This window comes from Hippoglossus stenolepis, chromosome 24, assembly GCF_022539355.2.
Source record: "Hippoglossus stenolepis isolate QCI-W04-F060 chromosome 24, HSTE1.2, whole genome shotgun sequence".
In the NCBI taxonomy this organism is placed as follows: Eukaryota; Metazoa; Chordata; class Actinopteri; order Pleuronectiformes; family Pleuronectidae; genus Hippoglossus; species Hippoglossus stenolepis.
The window spans coordinates 7787024-7810791 of NC_061506.1; the positions used below are offsets into that span (position 1 = coordinate 7787024).

The 23768-nt window shown below is 44.2% G+C and overlaps 2 protein-coding genes across 4 annotated transcripts; both read right to left on the reverse strand.

Moving 5' to 3' along the window:
• Positions 1–50: 50 nt before the first annotated feature.
• Positions 51–16763, reverse strand: tmem198b (transmembrane protein 198b). Of its 3 annotated transcripts, none has more exons than XM_035150461.2 (6): positions 16661–16763; positions 16290–16527; positions 3950–4233; positions 3278–3859; positions 2937–3136; positions 51–2843 (listed from the first exon to the last, which is right to left on the reverse strand). In XM_035150461.2, exons 3-6 carry the CDS (start codon positions 4104–4106, stop codon positions 2691–2693), a joined length of 1092 nt encoding a protein of 363 aa, XP_035006352.1. In that variant the 5' UTR covers positions 4107–4233; positions 16290–16527; positions 16661–16763; the 3' UTR covers positions 51–2690. The 3 variants fall into 3 exon arrangements, with proteins under 3 accessions (XP_035006352.1, XP_035006353.1, XP_035006355.1); XM_035150462.2 differs by having other exon boundaries at positions 16610–16705; XM_035150464.2 differs by lacking the exons at positions 16290–16527; positions 16661–16763 and adding an exon at positions 10513–10900.
• Positions 16764–17937: 1174 nt separating this feature from the next.
• si:ch211-113j14.1 (sterol 26-hydroxylase, mitochondrial) lies at positions 17938–23650 on the reverse strand. Its single transcript, XM_035150756.2, has 10 exons — positions 23285–23650; positions 22491–22681; positions 22158–22357; positions 21868–22065; positions 21613–21776; positions 20020–20186; positions 19510–19591; positions 19186–19410; positions 18948–19065; positions 17938–18687 (listed from the first exon to the last, which is right to left on the reverse strand). Exons 1-10 carry the CDS (start codon positions 23549–23551, stop codon positions 18659–18661), a joined length of 1641 nt encoding a protein of 546 aa, XP_035006647.2. The 5' UTR covers positions 23552–23650; the 3' UTR covers positions 17938–18658.
• Between the last annotated feature and the right edge of the window lie 118 nt (positions 23651–23768).

The window sequence follows — 23768 nt, forward strand, 5'->3', positions numbered from 1 at the left end:
CTACAGCCGAGTGTGTGTCCTTGTGTTAAAAGACGATTCTCACACAGCGATGGTATACAGGCCCATAGGAACACATGCTTTAATAATCATAGTCATAATAGTCAATTTAAAAAAAGCATGGCGTTACTGGCCTACAGTGATGACATTGCACGCTCCTTTACAGAAATAAATAAATCAGCAAATAAATACATCCCACTGGAAATGTCTCCATTAAATTAGACGCCTAAGAGAAGAAATAAAACTGTTGAGAATGATAAAAGGGTAAAAAAAAACATTATTAAGTGCTGTACATGTTTCACATCGATGCACATGAAGGGGTGGAGGGTGGGAGGAGCCAAAACGAAGCCACGCACGGCGGAACGGGGGGGCCGGGATGGATCGGTTCGAGATCATGCATTTCCGACAGTCGAATAAGAATACACCGTCCATTCACCCCCCCCGCCATTCCCCGCACATTAGTTTGCGTTTCCTTCCACAAAAAAAAAAAAGGTAAAAGGCGCTGACAAAGTATTCACATTTTTCACATGTTGACAAAAGAAAATTGCGTCAAGAAACAAGAAAAGAAGAAAATCAATGCACATGATGGGAGGAGTCGTTGGTCCAAGAAAAAGTCGGTATGGCCACTAGTCCACTTTTTTTTGTTTCAGACGCTTGGAGCCTTGATTACACTGACACCTCAGCGTGGGCTGGTTTTATTAAAGGTGCGTTTAAAGTTTTGACCACGATTTAAAAATCACGCAAATCTGACAATTGCAATAAAAATGAAGAGACAAAAATGGTCACATTTTGTCGGGAAATTTTGCAAGTTCTGTTTTATCAAATGTGGATATATTCATATGGTGGCAGGTGATGGAAAGAGTGAAACACATCTACAGTTACAACAATATTGTGGAATAAAACATAATATGACCCAATTCCAATGTTTTTTTGACCTACGTTTTGTGGATCTTTTTATTACAAGTTTCTCGCAATGACGAAGAAAAATCGACTTCAATACATCTTTGAGAGTTTTGTAAGTTTGGCCCGATCCCATCCACTAACACTGATCAACCGAGGGGCGATCGAGACTCTTAGGCGTCGCTTTTGGGGAGCCGTCACGTCGTCCATCTTTATTAACAGTCTGTGATCTTAACATCACCCTTTGATTTGATTCATGACACAGAGATGGGATGATGAAGTGGCTAATAGCCCCTTTTGTTTTTGCCCACACAGACAATAAACCAATCAAATTGGAGCACTGATCAGTTAAACAGGGGGCGCTATCATTATGGAAAAATGTATTAAACTTACATCTCTTATTTCTGTCAAGCAAAAACATATATACCGTATATATATATATATATATATATTATAATTTCAACGAAAGAGCTTGGAAACCCACGTTTGAAACTTTTACACAACGACAGATGGTGGAAAGACTGAAACTTATCTTCCATCTATTCTTATGGGATAAAAACACTACTACTAATCTCTTGGAGAGCCAAAAGTTGGCACTGCAGTGATAAAATTCAAAATGTAAACTAATCACAGAAATATGTTCTTTTCTGCACTCGAAATTCTTCATGATCTTTTTTACGTATGTGTGAATCTCACGAGGTGTCAGTGTAAATATGGCTTTTTGTCTGTCAGCTGGAAGCAAATCCTCCTCGTATGTCCAGGCATCTGTGAAGACGGCAAGCAACAACTCCCCTTCATTATTGTCTACCCTGCTTGTAACTCCATGGCTACTACCCCCCCACCCTCTTAAAAAAATCATTCTGTGATCACATTTAATGCAAAAACAAACTATCGATGGGAGATCTGCCAGTAACCCCCCTCCTACTGATGGGTACAGTCCAAGGAGGGGCAAGGCACCCGTTTAAACAGAATCCCCCGCCTCCGGGGAGAAGTGTGACGCTTGAAGTAGTGTATCGTCCAGCACCAATGGGGATGAAGGGTTTCCCTCCTTTGAAAACGACAGGGAAGACATCTCTTCCCATTTGAAAGAGGATTTTCTTTTAGTCCAGATGGCACAGAAAGCAAGGGCCCTTACTTCCCTTTTATAGATAATCTTCATTGGGCGTTTAAGATGCCTACAGGCTGAGGAACGTGCTGCTTCTGCAGCATCAGCTGAAAAATGACGACAGCAGTAAGAAACAGCACGCTGAATGAGGGCAAAGTTGTGTTTGAATCTTTCGTACGATGCCCGTTGTTTGAACCTGAGGCGGGTTTGCACTCAAACTCTGATCCCTGATCTGGTTTGACTTGAGATGGTGACAGACAGGTCGGGGTCTGGTTACTGCGGGTTTCAGCATCAACCCCCTCGAGAGTGTATCCGCGGTGTGTATTTGTGTGTAAGTGCATGCATGCATTTGTGCATTTGAATCTACTGAGAGACAGCTATAAGAGGTCGGATTAAACCTCTGCACCACACTGACGGCTCCAGCAGGTATACACAAGGGGAGCGGAGATTTAGAACCTAACATCTAATCAATAAAGAGTAAAATATGTTCACATTTGGGGGGAAATCCAGCCCTAAACATATCTTCATCCGCTTAAGAGTGAGGCTAAACCCAGATTGTATTTAGCCCAGAATATTTGCATTTAAACCGAGTGGTGGTTTGTGATTACCCCCAGGTGGGTGGTGATTTTAGAGTCATACGTCTCCCTGGTTTGTGGTGTGTTCAGGCCTCTGTGAGTTGGAGAAGTGGTCAGACCCTTAGCGAAGGTCCCGCTGCTCCACTGAGGGGTGTCGTGGAGCTGCAGTCGTAGCCCACATCCACCACGGCATGGGGTCCAATAACCAGCCGTCCCGGGAAGGGCTGCGCCTGCACCTGCCGGTCTCGGAAACTCTGGATGTAGCTCTGCAAAATGACAGTTTTGTTTAAAACTAAAAAGTGATGGAAATAAAACACGCAATTCGTCGGTCGAGACAACAAACAGAGAAAGCTCCTCACCGGCGAGAGGACGTCCGTGTCGTAGCGGCGGATGGGGTTTGGTTTGCGACGGTAGGCGGGCTCAGAGTGGACTTGCTTGGCCGGGTTTTGATGGGAGGAGGCGCCATGCTGCTGCTTCTTCTTCTTCTTGCTGCGGTAGCGGTCGTCGCGCTGACGAATCCGCATCACCTGCATCCTCCTCTGCTGCCGGCTGATGATTACTGTGGAGGAAAGGGGAAAAGGGCGGTGAGGAGACACAAAAGGCTTTTGTCATGCTTTGCTTTACCTGTAGTGAAGAAGTAAATGGAGGCAGCCCAGAAAAACAACTAGTTTAAGAGATATGAACTACCGGTTTTCCTCACCCTTGGTATGGGAGTATCCCTCAGCGGTCACCTTCCACTGGACCATGACACCCAGCAGGGTGAGGGCAGGCCACACCCCAAGCACCACCCAAGTCAGCCAACACACAGGTTTGCCAGGTGCTGCTTTTATCCGCTCGTACATGTACAACACCAGGGCGAAGAGCTCTACGAAGTAGTCCAACGCCACCGTGATCACTGCTGCACCGAACATGGCTGTTGACAGCGTGGTAAAGAGACGCTGCCACTGCAGGGTGAGCACGGCGAACAGCATGCCCAGGCCAAGCAGCACGCCAAGGGGCACCCAGACGGAACGCGGCGGGCTGTTGGACAGCTCCTCCAGGCCTACCAGGGTGGCCACGGCTACCAGCAAGCCCAGCAGCAGGCCCACCATAAAGAGGCCCACGCTGCGAACCAGCATGGTGACCAGGCCGCAGAGCGTGCCAATGCCCAGGCCGATGCCCACCGAGGCCTCCACGCTCAGCTGGGTGTCCAGCACGCGCTCCTTGTAGCAGAGCATGAAGATGACGACAGAGCCGAACATCAGGCCCGTCAGGAACATCACTGCTTTGAAGCAGCGATAGCCTGAAAGAAGAGGAGGAAACATATGACACAACATTTCTGAGGCAGGGGGTCTAACTTTCAGGAATGTTCCAGTTAAACTTTCCAACTTACCAAAGAAGCAGTAAATGATGCCGAAAAGACAGCACATTGAGCAGACAACACAGGGGACCACCTTGTAGCGGCCGGCAGTGTCCTCGCAGCCATCAAGCCGCTCGGGGCTCAGCTTCTGGTAGGGCTGGTCCAGCAGCGTATCCAGGGTGGTCGACATGGCGAGGAGGAGGAGAGGGAGGTGAGGAAGATGGAGGTAAAGAGGAGAGATGGAGGAGAAGAGGTGATCAGGTGGGAGGCGAGGGGCAGGGGAGGCTATGGAACACTGCCCAGGTGCATGGTTTTACCTGTGGATAGAAAAGAGAAGAGATGACGACAAACGTTAGACAATTAAAGGGCCAAAATCTTATGTCATGTTCAATGTAACTGATTATTGCATGTTGATTTCCAGAAATCCAACCGGAAACTCGTAGGTTTTTACCATATGATTTGTAAAAATGCAGACCAAGTCTAATCGATTTCAATATGATGCGATAAACCATGCAAAACCACCGGCATGATCCAAAAGGATCAACATCAGCACCAGCCACAAAAAAAAACCTTTTTATCCCTTTAATAAAGTGGCTTTCAAATTTGCAGCAGTATTAAAACCTGATTTTTGCTTTGTGTCCACATACACACAAACACACACATGCACACAGTTTGGCTTCCCCCCCGCCGGCAGTATCAGTGGATAATAATAGCTCAGATGACAGTGGGTGTTTGAGCTGGGTGGACGAGGGCAATCAGAGCCGTGTGCTCTCCCTGGAAGGGGAGGACGTTGATAGCTACGATGTATGTAAAGCTTCTTTTAGACTCGTATGATGACAACATATTTTATAATGTTAAAGTAAAAAAAAGTTATCTGATCTGTGCCAAAATTGAATGTGTTCTTTCTTGGGTCGTGGCCCACCCCTTCACAGAATTTCATGGAAATCTGTTGTGTAGTGAAAACACAACCTCCTCGATTAAAACGATGCCACGTTCGGTCAGGTACCCTCAAATATCCGGCAATTTGATTTCAAACATTTTCTTTAACCTATAAAACAAATATTAATATAAAAAGAAACCTGATTTGATTCCCAAACCTTTCCAGGATTTCCATGAGCGCTAGAAACACGGATGAGGAGGACAGTGCAGAAAATGTAGGAGAGTTACGGCTAGTGCAATTAAAAGGGAGAAGAATTGATCATTTGCAGAACTGAAGCAGGAAAAAACGTTGTCCCCTCATTCCCACACCTCCTCCCCCTGCGGTTGCTTTTGTTCTCTCCATCTCGGGGTGAGTTCAGTCCAACTGTGGAACATTTCTGGGTCAGAGGTGCTTACGCAACTTCTGTCTGGAGTCTCCGATATTCATGAGATCCCCTGACCCTTCCTACTTTCCTTTGTCCTCCTTTTGCGTCCTAAATCCTTCCTACCTCCCTTCAGCACCTCTTCACTTTCATCACTCACTTCCCCCCCCCCTCTCAGCCTCTAGTTAATTACCCCCCTCGAGGGTTGGGTCAGTAAGGAGTACATCAATATTTGTTTGTGTCACGCAGGAGGTTGAAACTGGTCTGAAAGAACAAGCATGTCTTTTAAAAAAGGCTGGACAGATGCAGCTGTGAGCCAGAGTCGACCCGACGTGACCTCAAAGTCTGCTGCACTCTGGCGGAGAAAGATCTACAACAAAAAGGTCGATGAAAGCGTATAAATTGGCCTTAATTACGACTAAAGCAAATGTGTGTGTGTGTGTGTGACATAGAGGTGCTGCTGCATTTGAAAGGAGCGATAATAGAAACAGTCAGGGATGAATGATAAAGCCCAAAATGTCCTTAACCCAGACACACACACACACACACACATTCTAAAATAGCCTGCATATAGAAACACAATCACAATCACCACACCCACACACACTCCATCAACATTTTAATCCCCATATTCATCCAAACATGTCATATTAATAATCATCTTTCTGTGGAGGATTAGTAGGTTACAACTGGGTGACCCTGTTTGTGTGCGTGCACGTGTGCGTACGCGCGAGCGTGTGTCCCGCAGAATTAAGCTGTTTCCTACTCCTGCAGATCAAAATGTGCAGTTCTTATGTTTGCAGACGGATCATCCTCTGTTAGAAAAAAAAAAAAAACACACACACACACAGACAAAATAAACAAGAGAGGAGCTTCTTCCTCGGCGTTCCGAATCCGCAGCAACAACAACAACACTCTCCTCCTGTTACCCTGCTTCCTGTCTGTTGCCATGACAACCTTGGCATACTGACAGACAGCCGGTAGTCGGGCCTGGTCCAGGACTCGGCCAATGGAAGAGGAGCTTAAACTCCCATAGCAACAGTGTAAGAGCCAATCAATGACCTTGCCTGTTCCGTGTATGAATGTATTCATATAAATGTGTTTTTTATAAAAGCAGGTTCTCCTACTATAGCAGCCCTCCTCTCAAATCTATATCAAATCACAGTGTTAATGACACACACACACAGTCATCATCATCATGACACATCAGGACAAATGCTGATCAAATCCAGGCTGATGTCTTCAGAATGTTTAATCAAAACAGTGAAGTTATGAAAATGCTAAAATTAAGAAAATCTTTTGGATAAATGGAAAATTAGTTGAGCTAAAAATGTAGTTAAAAACAAGTTTTTAAAAAGTTTGCACAAATGATCTACAGCTGCCAGTTATAATAATAATAATAATAATAATAATAATAATAATAATAATAATAATAACTTTATTTGTATAGCACTTATCTAAACGAGGTTACAAAGTGCTTCAGACAAAAGTCCATGGTAAAATGAAGAATCGATTGGAATAAAAGTTATTCTGGTAAGCAAGTGGTTTGCAAGTGTGCATGAGACGGATGCAGCTCGGTTACAGAAATAATAACTGATAAATCAACACGTTTCCTTGTTGATATGATAAATGTTGACTCCACATCTACTGGATCAATGGGAAAAGATGGTGACTGAATGCATCCGTCTCTGCTACCGTGTGGTTGGAGAAACTGATCCCTCCCAGGGGCAAAATGAAATGCCAGATTTACTCTGTGTGCATCAGATCATCTGAATTTGGTGCAAAGAGCCTCCTTGTCTCTGTGTAATAAAAGTATTTTACGTCGCAAACTTGGATCGATCCCACTCCCCTTATTGGCTCAGCGATGAAAACCTCTCCAAACAATCCGTTCCTAGTCGGGACAAAAACAAAACGGAAGGAAAAGGCAGTTTAAAAAGGGTTCAAACTGTTTGTGGCTCACTCGATAAGACCCAGACACACTGACACAGATGTGCAGCCATTTTCAGCTCTGACATCATCAGCGGCGGCGGTGACGGGAAGACAGCAAAGCTTTTTCATGAATAAAGGAAACTGTGTCTATTAATACCCAGAGTACACCGCGTGGCTGAGGAGCAACATGCTGCATCAGGTCTGACCTGCACGCTGGAGTCGAGACAACAGCTCAGCTCCTTTTTACTTCCCTAAAGTTTTTTCGCCATTAATTCCAACAGAGTATATCTGGCATAAAAGTAACTGCTGACTGGTTTTAAGAGCATAATAAATTCCACATTGGCACATTGAGAGAATCGTGTTTCTTGGTGAAGGAGCTGACAGCAAAGTGTTTTGTCTTAAAGGATGATGTGTTCAAACGCCTGCAGGACACTGCGCCGTCCAGCACTTGTGAGGCGTTTTCAGATGCTGTGTTTTGTCACAGAAGATCCAGCAGATGACGGGAAATAAAGAGGAAGTTCCCACCGAAACTGACAAACACAAGAAAAGGACAAGACAAAGGCGTCAACTTCTGTTATATCCAATGCAAAACAACACAAAGGCCATGTCTAGATCCTCAACCATCCTACACCTCAGTGCTGATCACCTCCTGGTGGCCGGCATTAACCCAGACTCCTCCATGTTAGTGGATGGGACATGGACCACATAAAAAGTCAAACAAGTCAAATACATTTTTCTTAAAATATAGTTTCTGTCAATTTAGGCAGTTCTTATCACACGGATGTACATTCAAGTGTTTGTTTTTAATGAGTTACTTAACTACATGACAGCTAAGACTGAGTCATGATTGGTCGAGCGTGTGTAGCGGCAGGACCTCAATACCGCGGCTCCACATCCAGGCGATGTCAAAGGCAGAAGATGGCGCCACAAGAATCAGATGTATTTTGGCAGGAGGAAGCAGAGACACGTCGTCCAGCTTTATTTACAGACTATCTCATACTCAGCTTGCAGTTTTTTTTTTTAACTCCACTGAATTAAAATTCATTCAATCATCTGCACCTCCCTTATAGGAGTAAAAAGAAGGAATTCTGTTTTTGCTGCACAACATAGGCGGGCGACATGATTCACTTTGCATCCTAATGAGGTACGATCGACAGAGACGTCTGGGTCTGATCATTTCTTCAAACATGTTGAAATGTTAAAACGACTGTAGATTAAGACTTCATCTGAGATGTGTCACTTTCTGTCTCACTTTGAGGATCTCTCTCGTCTCATTTTTTAACACCACAGTATTTTCTGTGTAGGTTTCATAACCCTGTGACTCATGAAATCTGCTTCACGATGTGTTTATTCAACAGAATATATTTTGGTTCCAATCTCTCCTCCTCTGCTTCTGTTTCAAGCTTCTCTACAGAGACACAAAGAGAAAGAAACATATTCGCCAACTTCACAGGTTTTGTGCTGCCATACTTTCAAGTGATACACCGTTTATTTTTCAATAATTCTTCTCACAAATTGCCCGTATTTATTTATAAAGCTACAAAACATCCTTGAGCAATATGAAAAGATATTAGATTAGACACAATTTGTGCAGTGTGGTGTTTCAGTAGTGTTTGTCTGTGTCCGACACCCAGCTGTGTTAATCCCCGGAGTCAGATGGTTTTTGGCGTGGCGACTCTCTGACTGAACTCATCTGTCGTACAGCTTCAGCCAATGGGAGCATGGGACACAAACCCCAGAGACCTCATCAGCGACTGTCTGGCCAGACATATGTTTGCTATGTTCACTACTAACGTTTGGCCAACAATGTCAGAAAGAGTCTTCGCCTGGAACACTGCAACCATGATCTTTATTTCCCTGCTCAGGAAATAACACAATCAATCCGAAAAGGTTGAGAATAATTGATCGTTTCTTGTTACTTATTTTTCACTTAAGGCCTGGATGTCTGCATGCCACAGGAAGTCTAGAACTACAGGGTAACTCAATGGAGCTGCGGTTTATGATATTGAAGAAATTCCCTGAAGCCAGACTTGAAAAACTTTTCACCTATGAGCACATTTGGAAAACGCAAGGAATTATATCCGTCCATGGGTCACGCTACAGGTTGCAACCGCAGGAAAATGCCAACGACGGTGAACGTAACCGCGTGTGCGAGCCAAAGTTTAGGCGATAGTCGTGTAAACGTGGAACGACGGCTCCTGGTCTGTTCCTGCCGCTTGTGCGAGGCTCAAAAGGAACGCTGAATGTGAACTAGACACATTTACATTATACCTTAAATGTCCAGTAGTTTAAGACAACGATGCAAATGTCCCTGAACGAAGCTGGACAGTAGAGAACAACAGAGACTAAGCAGAACAAGGAATAATGGATTAGATGAAATTAGATGGTGGAGAGAAAAAAAAGGCAGAAGGATGACAGGAAGGGATTAGAATAAAAGAATAAAAGAAGAGAGGAGGGAGGGAGGAAAGGAAGACACTCCTAACCTTTAACACCAGTCAACACTAACTCTAAATAAACTGACACTTCGATAAATAACTTGAAAAGTAAACTGACAACAGCTCAGCTCTTGTGCTCTTGGGCGAGAGGGTAAAACTGAAAAAGGGGAGATAAAAATGAAAGAGAAGGGGAAAGAAAAGAAAAGAAAAGATACCGGGTTACGCAACGGCGTCGTAATGCACTGCTCACTGCGCTTCAGCTGCTTTCCAGATCACTTTGCATTGGCAACGATTCCCCGTGATTCAAAACCATTAAATCACAGGCACAAAGCTCCGTGTGTTTACAAACAGGTGCAACATGGGGAAAAAAAAAAATGCAGGTGCACGGATGAATGAAAATAAACTCTGCTCATGTTCGTAGAATAAAGGACGGCTTCTTTAGAGTTTAAAAAGCAGGTTGTTGCTGATACCGGTTTATAACAATTTTCCTCAGGTTACATATTTGAGAGTATATTCAACTTCTGCTTTTTAAAACACTCTTAAAGTAACAACTACACCTAAAACAGATGAACAGATTCAAATGAACCAGTGTGATGCCTCCAGGTGACTTGATGTTTTGATGTTGTATAGACCTAAAACAATATATGAGAATCTTATCAGCAGATTGAACAATATGTAAAATCGTCTCACTCAAAATATGACTCATTTCATTTATGAGCACATACATAAAAGTTGGATATCCAAGTGCAAAATCACATTAATATAACTAACACACAAGCTAATTAAAATGATATTTAGAGCATTAAGTTAAATTATTTCCCAGCCCTACATCCAGAGTATCCCAGTTTACTCTATCTTAAAGACTTGGTGGCAAAAGTACACTGTGATGTTAAGTCATTAAGTTCAACCACCTCCTCGCTCCATCACTGACCTGAGAAATCTGCCCGTCTGACCGAGGCAGTGGCATGTGCTCATCCGGAGCCTCTACCCTCGTTTTGCAGTGTGTGTGCGCGACCGGCGGCGGTTTAATGAGAAAATGAGCCGGAGCACATGACGCAGAGCGACAGACCTCTCTCTGTCTCTCAGCGTCATGCATGAGCCGTCCAAAGGTAACAGGCTGGTGGGCGAGCTGCCAAAAACAAGGGGGACGTTTCGCGATGAGCTCAGAGCGAGCTGCCGATGTCCTGTCGCTCGCAGCGGAAGGAGGACCAAATGTGTCGCCGGTGTACATGTCTTCTTCCGGGGGAAGAGAGAGAGAGAGAGGAGGGGGGCTGCTGTCGTCAATCGCCCCTGCCGATAACCTGGCACGCCAACCGCCATCCCTCTGCACATGTCAATCAATACTGGATGGGGTTGCTGTGGAAACGGGACTGTGTGGGAAGAGGATGTGGCGGATGGCAGCAGGATCATGACATGTGCTTTGAGCGTGTGTGTGTGTGATGTGTCTCAGTCAGACAGAAACAAAAGGCAGGTCAGATGGGTCAGGACATGACAGGACAGAAGAGGACAGCTCTCGACAATGTTGACGTTGTGATGGAGGAGTGTTAGAAAATAAAAAGAAAAACAAGCATCAGTCACATATTTTTCTTTCATCCTCACCTCAAAGAAAGACTTATAGTAAATTCTACTACTAAAGATTTAAGGTTTCCCGTGCTGCAACACAATTTAGTCGTGTGAAAAAAGATAATAGCAGCAATAAATAAATGCAAATCCTTCTCCTTCTCGCTTGTTCGTTCCACAACGAGGTTGCCCCAGTTATTTTCAGAACTGAAAAAAGCCCCTGGTTTCAAAATTCAACTTCCCGATCTGAATGACCATCAGATCATTATTCTTTAACACTGTAGAACAGGGACAACACTCCCAGATGAAGACTATTTGCAGCGCTCGTTGGCTCTCACCCACGAACACCGGCACGACTCTGCGAGGATTAGGCACGACCGCAGGACGCCAAGAGGCCGAGGCGTCCTCACACCTCCTCAGCCGCTCGCTGAGCAGGTTACATAAGGCTGCGAATGGGAATGGGATGCTCCACTTTTTGAAGCCACGTGTGGCTGCTGTCACTTCCTCTGATTGGGCGGAATGTGAGGAATCTGCTGATGGAGGAATCCTAGGAGGAGGAGGAGGAGGAAGACACTGAGGCCTTTGTCTGTGTCAGACGCTGTTTTCACCCTGATCTGATGAGTCTCGGGTCCTTTTCGACCATCGTGTTTCACCCGCAGGTTCCTCTCAAGTACCATCAGACCTGCATCAGCACGTTCGCCCTCTAAGAACTAAATGCATTTGTTTGTCTGCTTTTCGGTGACGAGTCCCTCTTACATAACTGCCACCCTCTTACAATACCGTCGCCTTCTTCATCCAGCTGCTCAGTATGACTGCACATTCCCCAAACAGATCACTTTTTATCTCCCTGTCCGCAGCACCGCCGGCCTGAGGGAGCCGCTCGGGAATATCAATGAAGTCTGTTCCCAAGGAGGAGAAGCTAAACACACAGCGAGAGAAGCATCAAATCTGTGGAGCCTGACACCGAAGGCTCAACACATAAAGAAAGATGATGCTCGTGAACATGACTGCTGCACTTTCCGAGAAAGGCAGAAACCATAAGTGCCCAACAAAGTGCTGGAGAGGAAGTGCAAAGCACGGACAACCAATCCATCATCAACCTCAAACCACCAATTTACCACCAGGACTTCACTGTTATTGAAGCTCATTTAATTAGCTGTTTCAAATGTGAATGAATTATTCACTTTATTCACATATTGTGTCACAAACAAATCAGAAACAACCTTCTGCTGATGTTTGGCTCTGAAACACCAAATGAAGCCGATCAATTAAAGTTAATTACACAGACACATGATCCCATGATCCTCTCTGTTGTGCCGCTCCGGGGGTTGATGGCACTCACTCAACCCGAGAACAGAGCAACAGCTAATCACATCAGCAAATAGGATTTCTTTACCGAGCGAATAGCTGATATTTAAACGAAATGTGCGTCGAGCTGCAATACTGAGAGTCAAGATCAACAGAGCAGTGGAACATCCGATCAATGCTGATGATAAATGTTGCAATTTATGGGTATTGACGCCCGAGAGTCGAGGCCCTGGAAGGACGAGGCGAAGGTGCACTTCAGTCCAATTGTTTTTATGTCCAGTTTCATTTTGCATATAATGAATTTAAATAACAATACCAAATATTGTGATGTTAATGTGACAAAGTGCAATGACACTCGAGGGCTGCGTCGGGAAACTTTAAATAATCTCCTTTCCTAACCACTATTCCTTAACAAAACAAATATAGGTTAATTAACCAAATTATGACCTGAACAATTACATTTTCTGTCAACTGGCAAATCGGTTAATCTACAAATTATTTCAGATCTACTCTGATACCACGGACACACACCATAGACCATATTTATAAATGAAACCAATCTACTAAAACAGGTTTCAAACCTATTTTCTTTCCTGAAAAGAGCAGCAACGAGCCACAGCCTCTTCTCTGCCTCTCTGCACCTGTCAGCTCCATCAACAGTCTCTGAATCGCTGAACAAACATCTGGCCCTCAGCAGCCCGCAGGTCCCGGCTCACTGTTTGACACCGTGCAGTAATTAGCTGGAGCCGGTGAGATCTGTCATCACCGCTGGACCCTGAACGCCTCAGAGGGATCTCTGACCTGAGAGTTCCCGCAGCTTCTCACAATTCTGCCTGTGCTGCTAGGAAACGCAACACGGAAACTAAATGCAACATGAGAGTACGACCTCATGTCAAAAAACTACAGTTGCAATAAGTTGTAGTTTACTTAATGTCTTTACAGACCTTAGACTGTATATAAAGATGAACGACATGACAGATTGTGGGATCGTACGTCTTTGGTTTAGACTTACAGTATATAATATGCATAGTGAATATTTAAAGACGTAATATCAGGTATTGGTAAGAGTCATGTGTCACAACAAATAAGGTGTTTTGAGGTCAACGTGACCTTGACCTTTGGCCACAAAGTCAAATCAAATCATTTCATTTCATATCATCGTCATGTTCGTCACATTTTTCAAGAGTGGGACAGACAGCAGGAAACAACCAGAAAACAGAGTGCAGCACAGCATAGTTATCGCCAGCATGGAGGCAGCTCTGTCTCATACAAAGGTAATTCTGTGTAAAAGCGTGACAAACCATTCCAGAGTACCTGAAAACATATATTTTCATTTCTCCATTTCAGACGTCTGCTACAGAGAGGCTGGAAAACAAAGAGCTGAAGCTGCTGTTTATCAGATCGCGGTGAAGCTGCTGCAGACAGAGGCTAAACTCTGCCTCCTCCACGTCAGCTCAGGGTGAGGAGGGGGAGTCGGGGTGAGGGAGCACGCGAGCAGCACCGGGCCAGAGACGTTGACCCACTGGCGGATCCGAAGCGACGTGTTGTGGCATTTTCATTCCACCGGCGGGCTGCAGAGCTCGATCTGTGCCGCCTGACTGCACTGATAAGACAGCGGCCTGACACACAGCGAATGCACAAAGAGCACGCTCAGAGTCTGCAGGGGTTTTTTATAAGGCGCCGGCTCCGAGCAGAAAATTCCCCCTCGTGTCCCCTCACTGTTTCTCAGTCTGCCAAGTTCAAAACAAATCCAGGGTTGTTTTTCGTGATGAAACACCATCTTCCACTTTTCCTGTAATCTGCCTCGCATGCTCCACTTTGGCGACATCCCGCCATTACCCAGAATGCCGCTCCGAGTGCTCTCAACAAGAGCAGGTTAGACAACAGAAGTCTCTTTTGTAAACATGGAAAAAACAACTCGCTTGAATGCACCACAAGAACAAAACCCAGTGATGTTTGAGTTCACTGACATCTGCATTTTTTCACGTTTGTTCATTGAGCACTTTATTAGGAACACTCCATTATTGATGCAAATAATGGAGTCAGCCGATCATGCGGCAGGAGCCTGGGGCATGGAAATCCTGCAGATGCTGTTCAGGAGCTTCAGTTCACGTCAAACCTCACAAAATGTGACCTCAGACTGGCACATCACCCCCACCCGGCTCCACCTTCACAGGCTTCCGCTCAAGTCATGCATGAAGTACAAAGTCCTCCTCCTCACCTATAAATCGCTTCACGTCCGGGCCCTCAGGTACCTATCTGACCTCCTCCACCCCTATAATCCATCACGGAACTTACGATCCTCGAACGCGAGTGCGGGAACCTACGACAAGGTGTTCAGTGTGCATGGCAGCAACCACCCATCGCATTTCTTTATACTATAGCAGCATTAATGCATGGATGCAACCTTCCTGGTGGGGGTATGGGGGTATGCAGATTGTTTTCTTGACACACTTTAGGCCCATCAATACCAAGGGATTTCTTCCTGCAGGAAAATGGCCACCGTCACATAGTAAAAGTCTCAAACTGGTTACATGACAGGGACCTCCACAGCCGGGGTCACAAGTCAAAGACCACTTTCGAAGACCAGTTCCCACAACATTCCCTCACTGCTCGCTCTTCGTATGAATAAAATAAAGATCGGATTAAACTCATCACGCTGCCACAACCCTTTGGGAGGCTCCAACCTCTAAAGCGTCTCACACATTCCCCACGCAGCGAAAATAGAAACACATTAAAAACCTCAGGGTCCACGTTCATCCAGCTGCCTTGTCAGGTCACCCAGGTTACTCGAGTTCAACCAAAAACCAGGTCCCTAATGACTTATCGATTTTACATGTTTGTAATCATGTAGACTTTAAGCACCCACAGTGCCTTGTGCAAATGACCTATTTTATCCAACAGATATTCCTAACCCCAAATTTATTCCATTTGTAATCATATGACAGAGCAGAAAAAACAGCAAATCTTCAAATTTGATATGATGGAACCATTAGCATTTTTCTTTGGTTGATTCCTGTTTCTTGACTTACCGGTTGCTGGTATTGTCTAATTAATAACAGAACAACATGGCTTCCATTCCCAACTAAATGAAAGAAGTATGTTGCAAAACAGTGCACAATAAAATAATAAAATCACGATTTATGGATATTGATAATTGCTAATTCTGTGAGACTGAATAAGAAACAATTAAACACACGAGTTTAATTGTTACAGAAGATTAGTTCGCCACACAAACCAACTACTCAATTATAGTTATTTTGCCAATTTATTATTGTATTCAGGCAATCATCATGACATCATGTCCTTTGTTTTGATGCCCTTCAGTTTCTACCATTGTCCATGTTTTTAAGCTATTTAATATGAGTAAGTAAGTATTTAAAAAACCTTTTAATACCACATTTAATCAGGGTTGAATTATCCGGATAATGGCCTGTAATTGAAACTGAGCTTAACCCTGATTGGGTTTGTTTGAGACCCCTTCAGGGACCCCTGGGAGAGCTCAAACTCCACCACTGGTCTAGACATACCAGACAAACACTCGACACTCTTGTCAACATCATCCATCCATCCATCCATCCATCCAATGCAACTGAGTGAATGATCGACCCTGATGCGGCCATCTGGGTCAGACCTCCGCCTCCATCACACGCAGCTCGCTGACCTCAATTAAAACCACAGCCCTCCTGGTTTGTTGCCTTAAATAAACCAGTTGAATTCCCATTAAAACGCACAGGTTTCACGGGGTTTGACAGCAGGTGTGTGTGTGTGTGTGTGTGTGTTTGCGTGAGACTGAAACAAAAGAGACGCATGCACCGTGCGCAACGGTCCACCACTCACCATCATCCCCGGCGGCTTTACGCGCCTCGTCCGCGCTCACATGATGGCAACTGCAGCCGCCTCCTGATCCACAAACACCGACCATTTTGCAGACGCGTCCTCCTTCTTCCTTCTCCCGGCCTGGGTGCTACCCCGTCGGTGTGGAGAGCTCCGTCTCTCCCCGGCTGCAGCCCGGCACAGGCAGGGCGGTGGATCCCGACCTCACTGCTCCTCCATGGATGGAGAAAGAGGCACCGAGCTATGAAACGAAAAAAAAAATCGAAATTATAAAGCAGGAATGTGTGTGTGTGCGCGCGCAAATGTGCAATAAGCTCATGCACCATCCAGGATGGAGGGATGGATGGAGGGATGGAGGAAACTGAGCCTCTCACATGAACGTGGCGCGTCCCGGTGCGTCGGGTGAGGAAGGTGGCCTCCCTCCTCTGCAAAAGATGACGCGTCCGCACTTGTTCAAGCCTGCATCACATTTACTCATCGTACTGAGAGGAGAAAAATAAAGTCAGGAGAGTCACCAGCAGCGCCTCCTGGAGGCTGAGGTTTTAAATGCACCCTCAAAAAAAAAAACCTGGGGCATTATCAATATTAATATTGGAATAATTATTGATTAAATTAGCTTTGAAATATCTTCAAAAAAAATTATAAATTCATTTTTATCCTTTCACATGAAGGCACATTTCATAATATTTTATTCTTACAGTTGTGCTACTGTTATTATAATTATAATTAAATGACGTGGTGGCTTGTAACCAAGGGTTTTGAAGGGTTCTGAATTATTTATTTTAGTCATTTTAACAGTAATTTGATGAACAATCCTGCATCTGCATTCCTACTGCCAACTTGATTGTACTTAAAAGTAAAATTACTTAATTATTTATTTATTTAAATCCATCTGGAGGGGTTAGTGACCCTAACACAACATTTGATTGTTGTGGTATGAAACATAACATGTTAATTTCACCTCAAAATTGTACGCATGTGTAGTATTTGAGTAAATGGAGTTGCATTCCCCTACATTGCAGATGTTAAGGACAAAACCTACCTCATAATAAAGTACAATAAAATAGTACTTTAAATTAAGTAAACAATCAGGCACATTGATTTGCTATAGACTGTTTATCAGTCAGTGTGCATTACATGCATCGCACCACTGTCACATAGATCTTGATATAACTGCAATAATTTGTACCAATGCTCTGGCCACAGGAAGTTGGTTTGTTTGAAGTATTGAATAATAAATAACTTCTTTGGCTCATAGGCACAGTGTCTGTTTCTGACTGTGCAGGTTCGACAAATACAAAAATCCCAGAAAATTAGAGGTAGAGCCTGATGGAGCTGGAGGAGCCACTTCATTTAAAAATTTTAAATAAAATATGTAGATTTATTAAGGTGAATGTTGTCGCTGTAGAAGACAAAAACAAACATTCACACATTTTTACTGAAGCTCACACAAACATTTTAAGGTAATTTGTGTGTTCAATTTGACATCATCGTGAATGTGATTTGAGAAAAATGCTCAATAAACACGTTGAATCCCATCATCAACTCGATGAACATTCACGCAGATCAAAATAAACAAAAAGCTATGGCCACAAATAAAAAAACACTGCACGCGTTCCTCTTGCACAGTTGAATTACCACAACAAGACCATTTAAAATCATCTTTTATTTCCACATTGAGATTTTGTTTCTCCAGCACGGGGAGGAGGCTCAACAGTATACATTTAAATTAGTAACAACATTTCAAACAGTTAAACACATGAATAACTGAATTACATATTAATATACATATTGGCTATTCTATACAAGTATTCTTGTACTTAAGGTGCATGTTCTTGTTTGTAACTTATAGATGCAAAACCTTAAAGTTAAATCAACATTTTGTGCAACAATTCTTGAATAAAAGCAAGATGTTTGCAGTTTTCCCACAGGAAACTTAAAAAAGTGCAACAACTTTTCCCTTTATGCAATCCTCCTTCCTTTCCATGCCGTCCTGTTTCCTTCCTTCTGCATCCTGTAACTTTGTTTCATAAATCCTCCTTTCCTTGCCTCCACCATAAAAAGCTTTTCTTTGTTTAATGCTTAACCTTGTGTTAAATGTGAAATAACTTTCAACGTGGCGAATAAAAGGCTGATTCAAAAGGATACAAAAGCACAAGAAGTCCTCCTGAAAGAAATGGGTGCAAGGTTATGTAAAGGCTGCATTTCCACTTATTGTCAAACAGGGGCAGTGTTCACCCTACTGCTTCTAAACACACACACACACACACACATTTTTAACAGCAAGTGTTTGTGTTTGAGTGTGTATGTGTTGTGGAGACAGCCAATGAGCCAATTTCATGAGTCTGCAGAACCACAAAGCAAAAAAGTCTTCAGGTCCTCGTCTCTCCTTCCAGAAACTCTGAGAAGGAAAGAAGGAAAACATTCAGTTACCTCCATGCAGCTGGAAAAGAAAATATATTTTGCAGTAGCTGACTCTGTAGAAAGACCTGGACTAATACAATCTATGCAGTCCGACCACGAGAGCCTAATAATTCTTCAAATATTTTGGGAAAGGGAAATGTTTCTGACAAAGTATTCAACCTTTGACCTTCGATTTGATCATACATACAGACGTTTGCAGTCAAAACACTTGATTCCAAACATTCAGGAGTCACTGACCTCCGCTCCTGGGCAGGAAGCGCAGGTTGATGGGCTTCTCGGGGACCATCAGGACTCGGGTTTTAGGGTGCACAACCGTGGCGCCTTTCTCGGGCTTGAGCTTGTAGTGCTGCATCAGCTGCAGACAGATATGTGCAACGTTGGTGGATAGAAAACTCACACGACTTAAGTGACATTTTGCTGAAAACACTTTGTGCACAGCAGTTATTATGCTTTAAGACAACAAATCGTCACAGACCCTCAACAGGGCAAAATGCATCTCCATCTCCGCCACCCTCTTCCCCAAGCACGCTCGCACCCCGACACCAAACGGGATATAGCTGTACGGTTGGTGCTTGTAGAAGCCGCGTGCCGGCCAGCCGGGCGTCTGAGAGCGGAGCCAGCGCTCCGGGACGAATTGCTCTGGATTCGGAAACACTGCCTCATCGTGACAGACGGCAAAATGACACAGATGGAACTGAGTCTTAAAAGACAGAATAACAATAGAATTAAAGATAAGACAAGTCAAATAAGCACTTAAGAGGTGTCACAGCATCGCGTCCTTTGGGTTCTGCCTCCCTACCTTCTTTGGGAACCAGTAGTCGCCCACAATCACCTCATTCTCAGTAACATAGCGTCCATTTCCAGGTACGACGGGATAAAGGCTAAAAGCACAGAACAGGTTTTTCACGTTCACAGATCAGGATGCTCAGCTGATGTAAGTAAAACAGTGATACCACGATGTAAAGTAAAAGTCCTGCCTTCAAACTCTTATCGGGTTTTGAAGTATAACTCTTTTCAGAGTATTTAGAATGATATTATCACCAATGCATTTTAACTATATAACTAATCTATATAACACTGCATCTCACACTGGTGAAAAGTATATGGACGCCTGCTTTTCATCCTGTGGTCAATGCCTTCTTGGTACCAGTGAATGAAACTCTTAATACTTCAAGATACAGTGACGTTTTAGACAAAAGTGCACTTTGTATTAATGGTTTGGGGAAAGCTGCAGGCGTCCACTTACTTTTGGCCATGCAGTGTACAAACAGTTTCTACCCGAGACGGACCCACAGAGCCGACAGCTCACCGTAACGTCTCCTTTATGACGGCCCTCAGGTAGGGCATGCTTTTCAGGTCGTCCGTGGTCGGCTCCCGTTTGTTGGGACACACGGAGTTCACCTCCCCGTACAGCAGCTCCTGGGCCCTCTCGTCCCGCGCTAAGTGGTACAACGTCCACGTCAAGGTGTTGGACGTCTGAGGTCAGGTGGGAGGAAATGTGAGGGGGGAAGGGGAAGGAAAAAGGAGTCACACTGTGCACAAAGAATAAAAATATACACAGTTTAAGACCCATTCACAGAATGACCCTTATCTATGCTTCCAGACAGATTTTTTTGCATGTGTCCAAAAATACACCCCAAATAATATGCTGTCTAAAGAACAATTGATTTGTGAGTGGGTTGTTGGTGCACACAACTCTCCCACAATAAAATGCACAAAGGAAATACACAAATTGTGAGAGGTGGTGGCACAGCTCCAGGAAAACCTTTAGAAAAGAAAAAAAGAAAAATACATTCAGGAATAATTGGGGAAAATACCTGCTATTGCTTTGTGAAGGTTAAAAAATACACAGTTCATATGTAGCTTAGGTATGAATTTCAAAGGATAAAACATAAAAAATAAAAAAAAAGATAAAATGATAATGTTTACTTGATTATATTAAGATTTTACAAATGACAACTGTTTGTTTTTAGTTTTTCAAACTAAACGACTGAGGTCAGACGGGTTTCATAGGTTATACAAACTGGCAGATCAAAACCTACAAGTCTCAACCTCCCCTTGGAATGTAGCCAGACCGGCTTTGCAACCCCAATGTTGTACGTGTTGGTTTTTGTTGTCGATGGCAACAGGCCACTGTTCCACAGAGAGCAGCGAATTTAGAGGAATTTAACTTTTTCAGACTGTTCCCTGGACTGGACAGACATCTCATATTTCTTAAAGCCAGCAGCTACATAACAGACAGTCTGAGAGATTCTGATTTGGTTTGAATACTGGTATAGAAATGCTTGTACTGTGCCGGAATCGGGTAGGTAACATTATCGACTTCTACTCTGATCTCTATTCTTATTTACCCTGAATTACAAATTAGGTGTAATAAATCCTACCAAAGTTCCTTTATGTGATACTCACTCACTGTTAGTCTCTCTGGGTGTGTTATCTTTGGAGAGGTGGGTGAAGTGTTTGAGTCCAACACTTTCGTAATTTGCTCTGCCTAGAGCCAACTTCACGTTTGCACTAAAGCTCTGGCCCAAGGGTGTGCGAGACTGCTAAGTATCGCTGATGGCGTCACGTGCCCCTTGGACGAGAGCATAGAGGCGCAAGCTTGTGCAGTGTGTGGAGGCATTTAATGTTCTTCTTCTGGGTTTTTTTTTTACGTTTGAAGAAGTGGTCACCATTTACTTCAATTGTGTTGGATTTGCCTGCAACACTGTTCACCCCTGAGACTCCAAAAGTGTTTTTTGGACTCAAACACTTCACCCGCCCCCTCCCTCTGCACAGTGGTGAGTAGATAATGAGGGGATTTTCCCTTTTGGGTCAACTATCCCTTTTAAAGGTCACATTGAAACTAATAGTCCGAGAATTGCAACTGTGCCATCTGAGTGTACAGGCAGCCCCCCCTCACCGTGTCAACTCCTCCAAGCAGCAGCTCTGTGATAGTGATGTAGATCTGGGATCTGCTCATCTTTTCACTGGACAGCAGATAACTCAGGTACAGACCGTCTGCCTGCTCACCGCTGCGCACCTGAGCCTCGATTTCAGCCATCCTCTTGTCGATTAGTTTCTGGCCTTCCATACAAACACACGAGCCAGAAGATATGTATGCAGATATTCATGCTTGAAACAAAATCCAAACTACATGCATTCTTTTACCGCCCACCTACGCTACAGAGGACGTCCCAAGCTTGAACAAAGCGTTTCCAGATGGGGAGAATGCTGCGGCTCCACCGTGGGGTAAAAAGCACTGCATCAGACAACTTGAACATGGTGTTGACAGCGGCGATGAATCTCAGTGTGTCTTTGGGAATATCCTCCTGCAGGCAGCCCAGCCTGGTTTCAAACAGGATTGAAGAGACAGCTGTGTGGGGTAAAATTGAGGTAAAGGTTCACGAGAATCAAAAACGTCCATCTCTGCCATCAACTAACCAGTGTTACTACAGAACCTCTTACCTTCAAAGCCAAACTTGTATAGCTCAGCCGCCATGTCCGGAACCGTGGCCTGGTCCTGACTGCGACAGCGCAGGACCTCAATGCGTTGCACCATATCTCCGACCACCTGTTGGATGGTGGAGGCATACGCCGACACTTCCCCCAGCTTCAGCATTTTGGGGTTCAAATGTTTGCGGATCTGGTACCAATCTGGTCCTGGGCTAAAAAGTGAAAGAGCTGCAGATTACTAATTTAAGGTGAACCACGAAGGAGCCCTGAGGAACTCCTTCACAAATTCGTACCCTTACGATCGTTAAGTTAGTACGACTCCAAACATCGCCTGTCTCCACTCACCTCACATGCAGACCATAGTCGTGTCCTCTCAGGTCCATGTAATCCTTCCAGTGAGACATCTCAACTCGGACCGGGTAGCGACCCTCTTGCCGGATCACTTGAGCTATGAATTCCGAACTCGCCACATTGACCATTTCAAACGAACCATACTTGGAGCGCCAAATGGGCCCGTGCAGATTCTTCTGTAAAACCTTGAAAACAACACAGTGTGTCAAGTTAAACGCCTGAGTCAGACTTCAGAAGTTCAACTTTTAATTTACACGTGTTTTTGAGGTTGCCTACTAGCAGGAGATGCAGTGCTTGAAAACAATGTTATCAAAAAATATATATAATCCAATCAATAATTTGTAATATAATATGTAATATTTTACTGTTTAACAGTAGAGTCAAATTAGCATAATCTAACCCAGCTACAGAATTGACATACTGTGTAAAAGAATGCAATAATCTCATATTTTGAAATAGTGAGTACTTTCACTCAAAGGTAAGATAAAATAAGATAATAAAAGGGAATATTACCGTGTTACAGCAGTAAAGGGGTAAAACAGTAAGACAAGAATATAATAATTATAACAAATATATTGGCTTTCAATTCTGCTGCTAAAACAAACACTTACAATACTACTACTTGCACTACACTACTATAATTGCATTTATAGGTTTTTTTGCCTATTGTTGTGTATTTTTGGGCTTTGTAAAGTTCTTCTCAAAAACACGTTTGAATATTAATTGTAAGGAATTAAATCAAAAACAAAAACTAAATCCTCTGCAGCCTGTAGCGAACTTATTCGTACCTGCATTAGGTGCATCTTTTCCGAATATCCTTTGAATAACATCCAGTACAGGTTGGTGGAGACGCTGGGCCCCGGCAGGTCATCGATGGTCTTCAGCCTCCCTGTGTCCGTCGTCGTCTGGACGTCCACGTTCCTCCTGACGGAAGAGGCTCCGGGCCGGAGCTCCGCGCCGCTGCGAGCCGCATGGAGAGGCCGGAGACACTCCATGCGGCTCTGGAGAGCTCTGGAGAGCCGCACGGACCCGACCGCAGCCGCCGGGACGTGCATGCTTACAACCGAGTGTCTAGATCTGATCTGGGAAGCTCGTCTTCACATGTGTTTGTTCAGACACTTTCTGATAGGGAGAACTTCCCTCTGTAGGGGGCGCCAGAGAGACGGTCCTGAATGAATGAGGGGGGCCTGTGGAGCTGAGGCCTCAACATGTGACAGTTATTCTTTTAAATCAGCCAATTTCCAAAGGGGAGAGACATTAGATCTAATTCAA

Bases quoted from the DNA above. Each gene is read 5' to 3' on its own strand.
- tmem198b (XM_035150461.2), bottom strand. From the start codon at position 4,106: ATGTCGACCACCCTGGATACGCTGCTGGACCAGCCCTACCAGAAGCTG. The intron at 3,860-3,949 runs GTAAGTTGGAAA...CTCTTCTTTCAG, and splicing joins CATCATTTACTGCTTCTTTG to GCTATCGCTGCTTCAAAGCA. The intron at 2,844-2,936 runs GTGAGGAGCTTT...GTCATTTTGCAG, and splicing joins ACACGGACGTCCTCTCGCCG to AGCTACATCCAGAGTTTCCG.
- si:ch211-113j14.1 (XM_035150756.2), bottom strand. From the start codon at position 23,551: ATGCACGTCCCGGCGGCTGCGGTCGGGTCCGTGCGGCTCTCCAGAGCT. The intron at 20,187-21,612 runs GTGAGGGGGGGC...ACCTGACCTCAG, and splicing joins TGCTTGGAGGAGTTGACACG to ACGTCCAACACCTTGACGTG. The intron at 19,066-19,185 runs GTCTGTGACGAT...ATCTGTCTGCAG, and splicing joins TGCATTTTGCCCTGTTGAGG to CTGATGCAGCACTACAAGCT.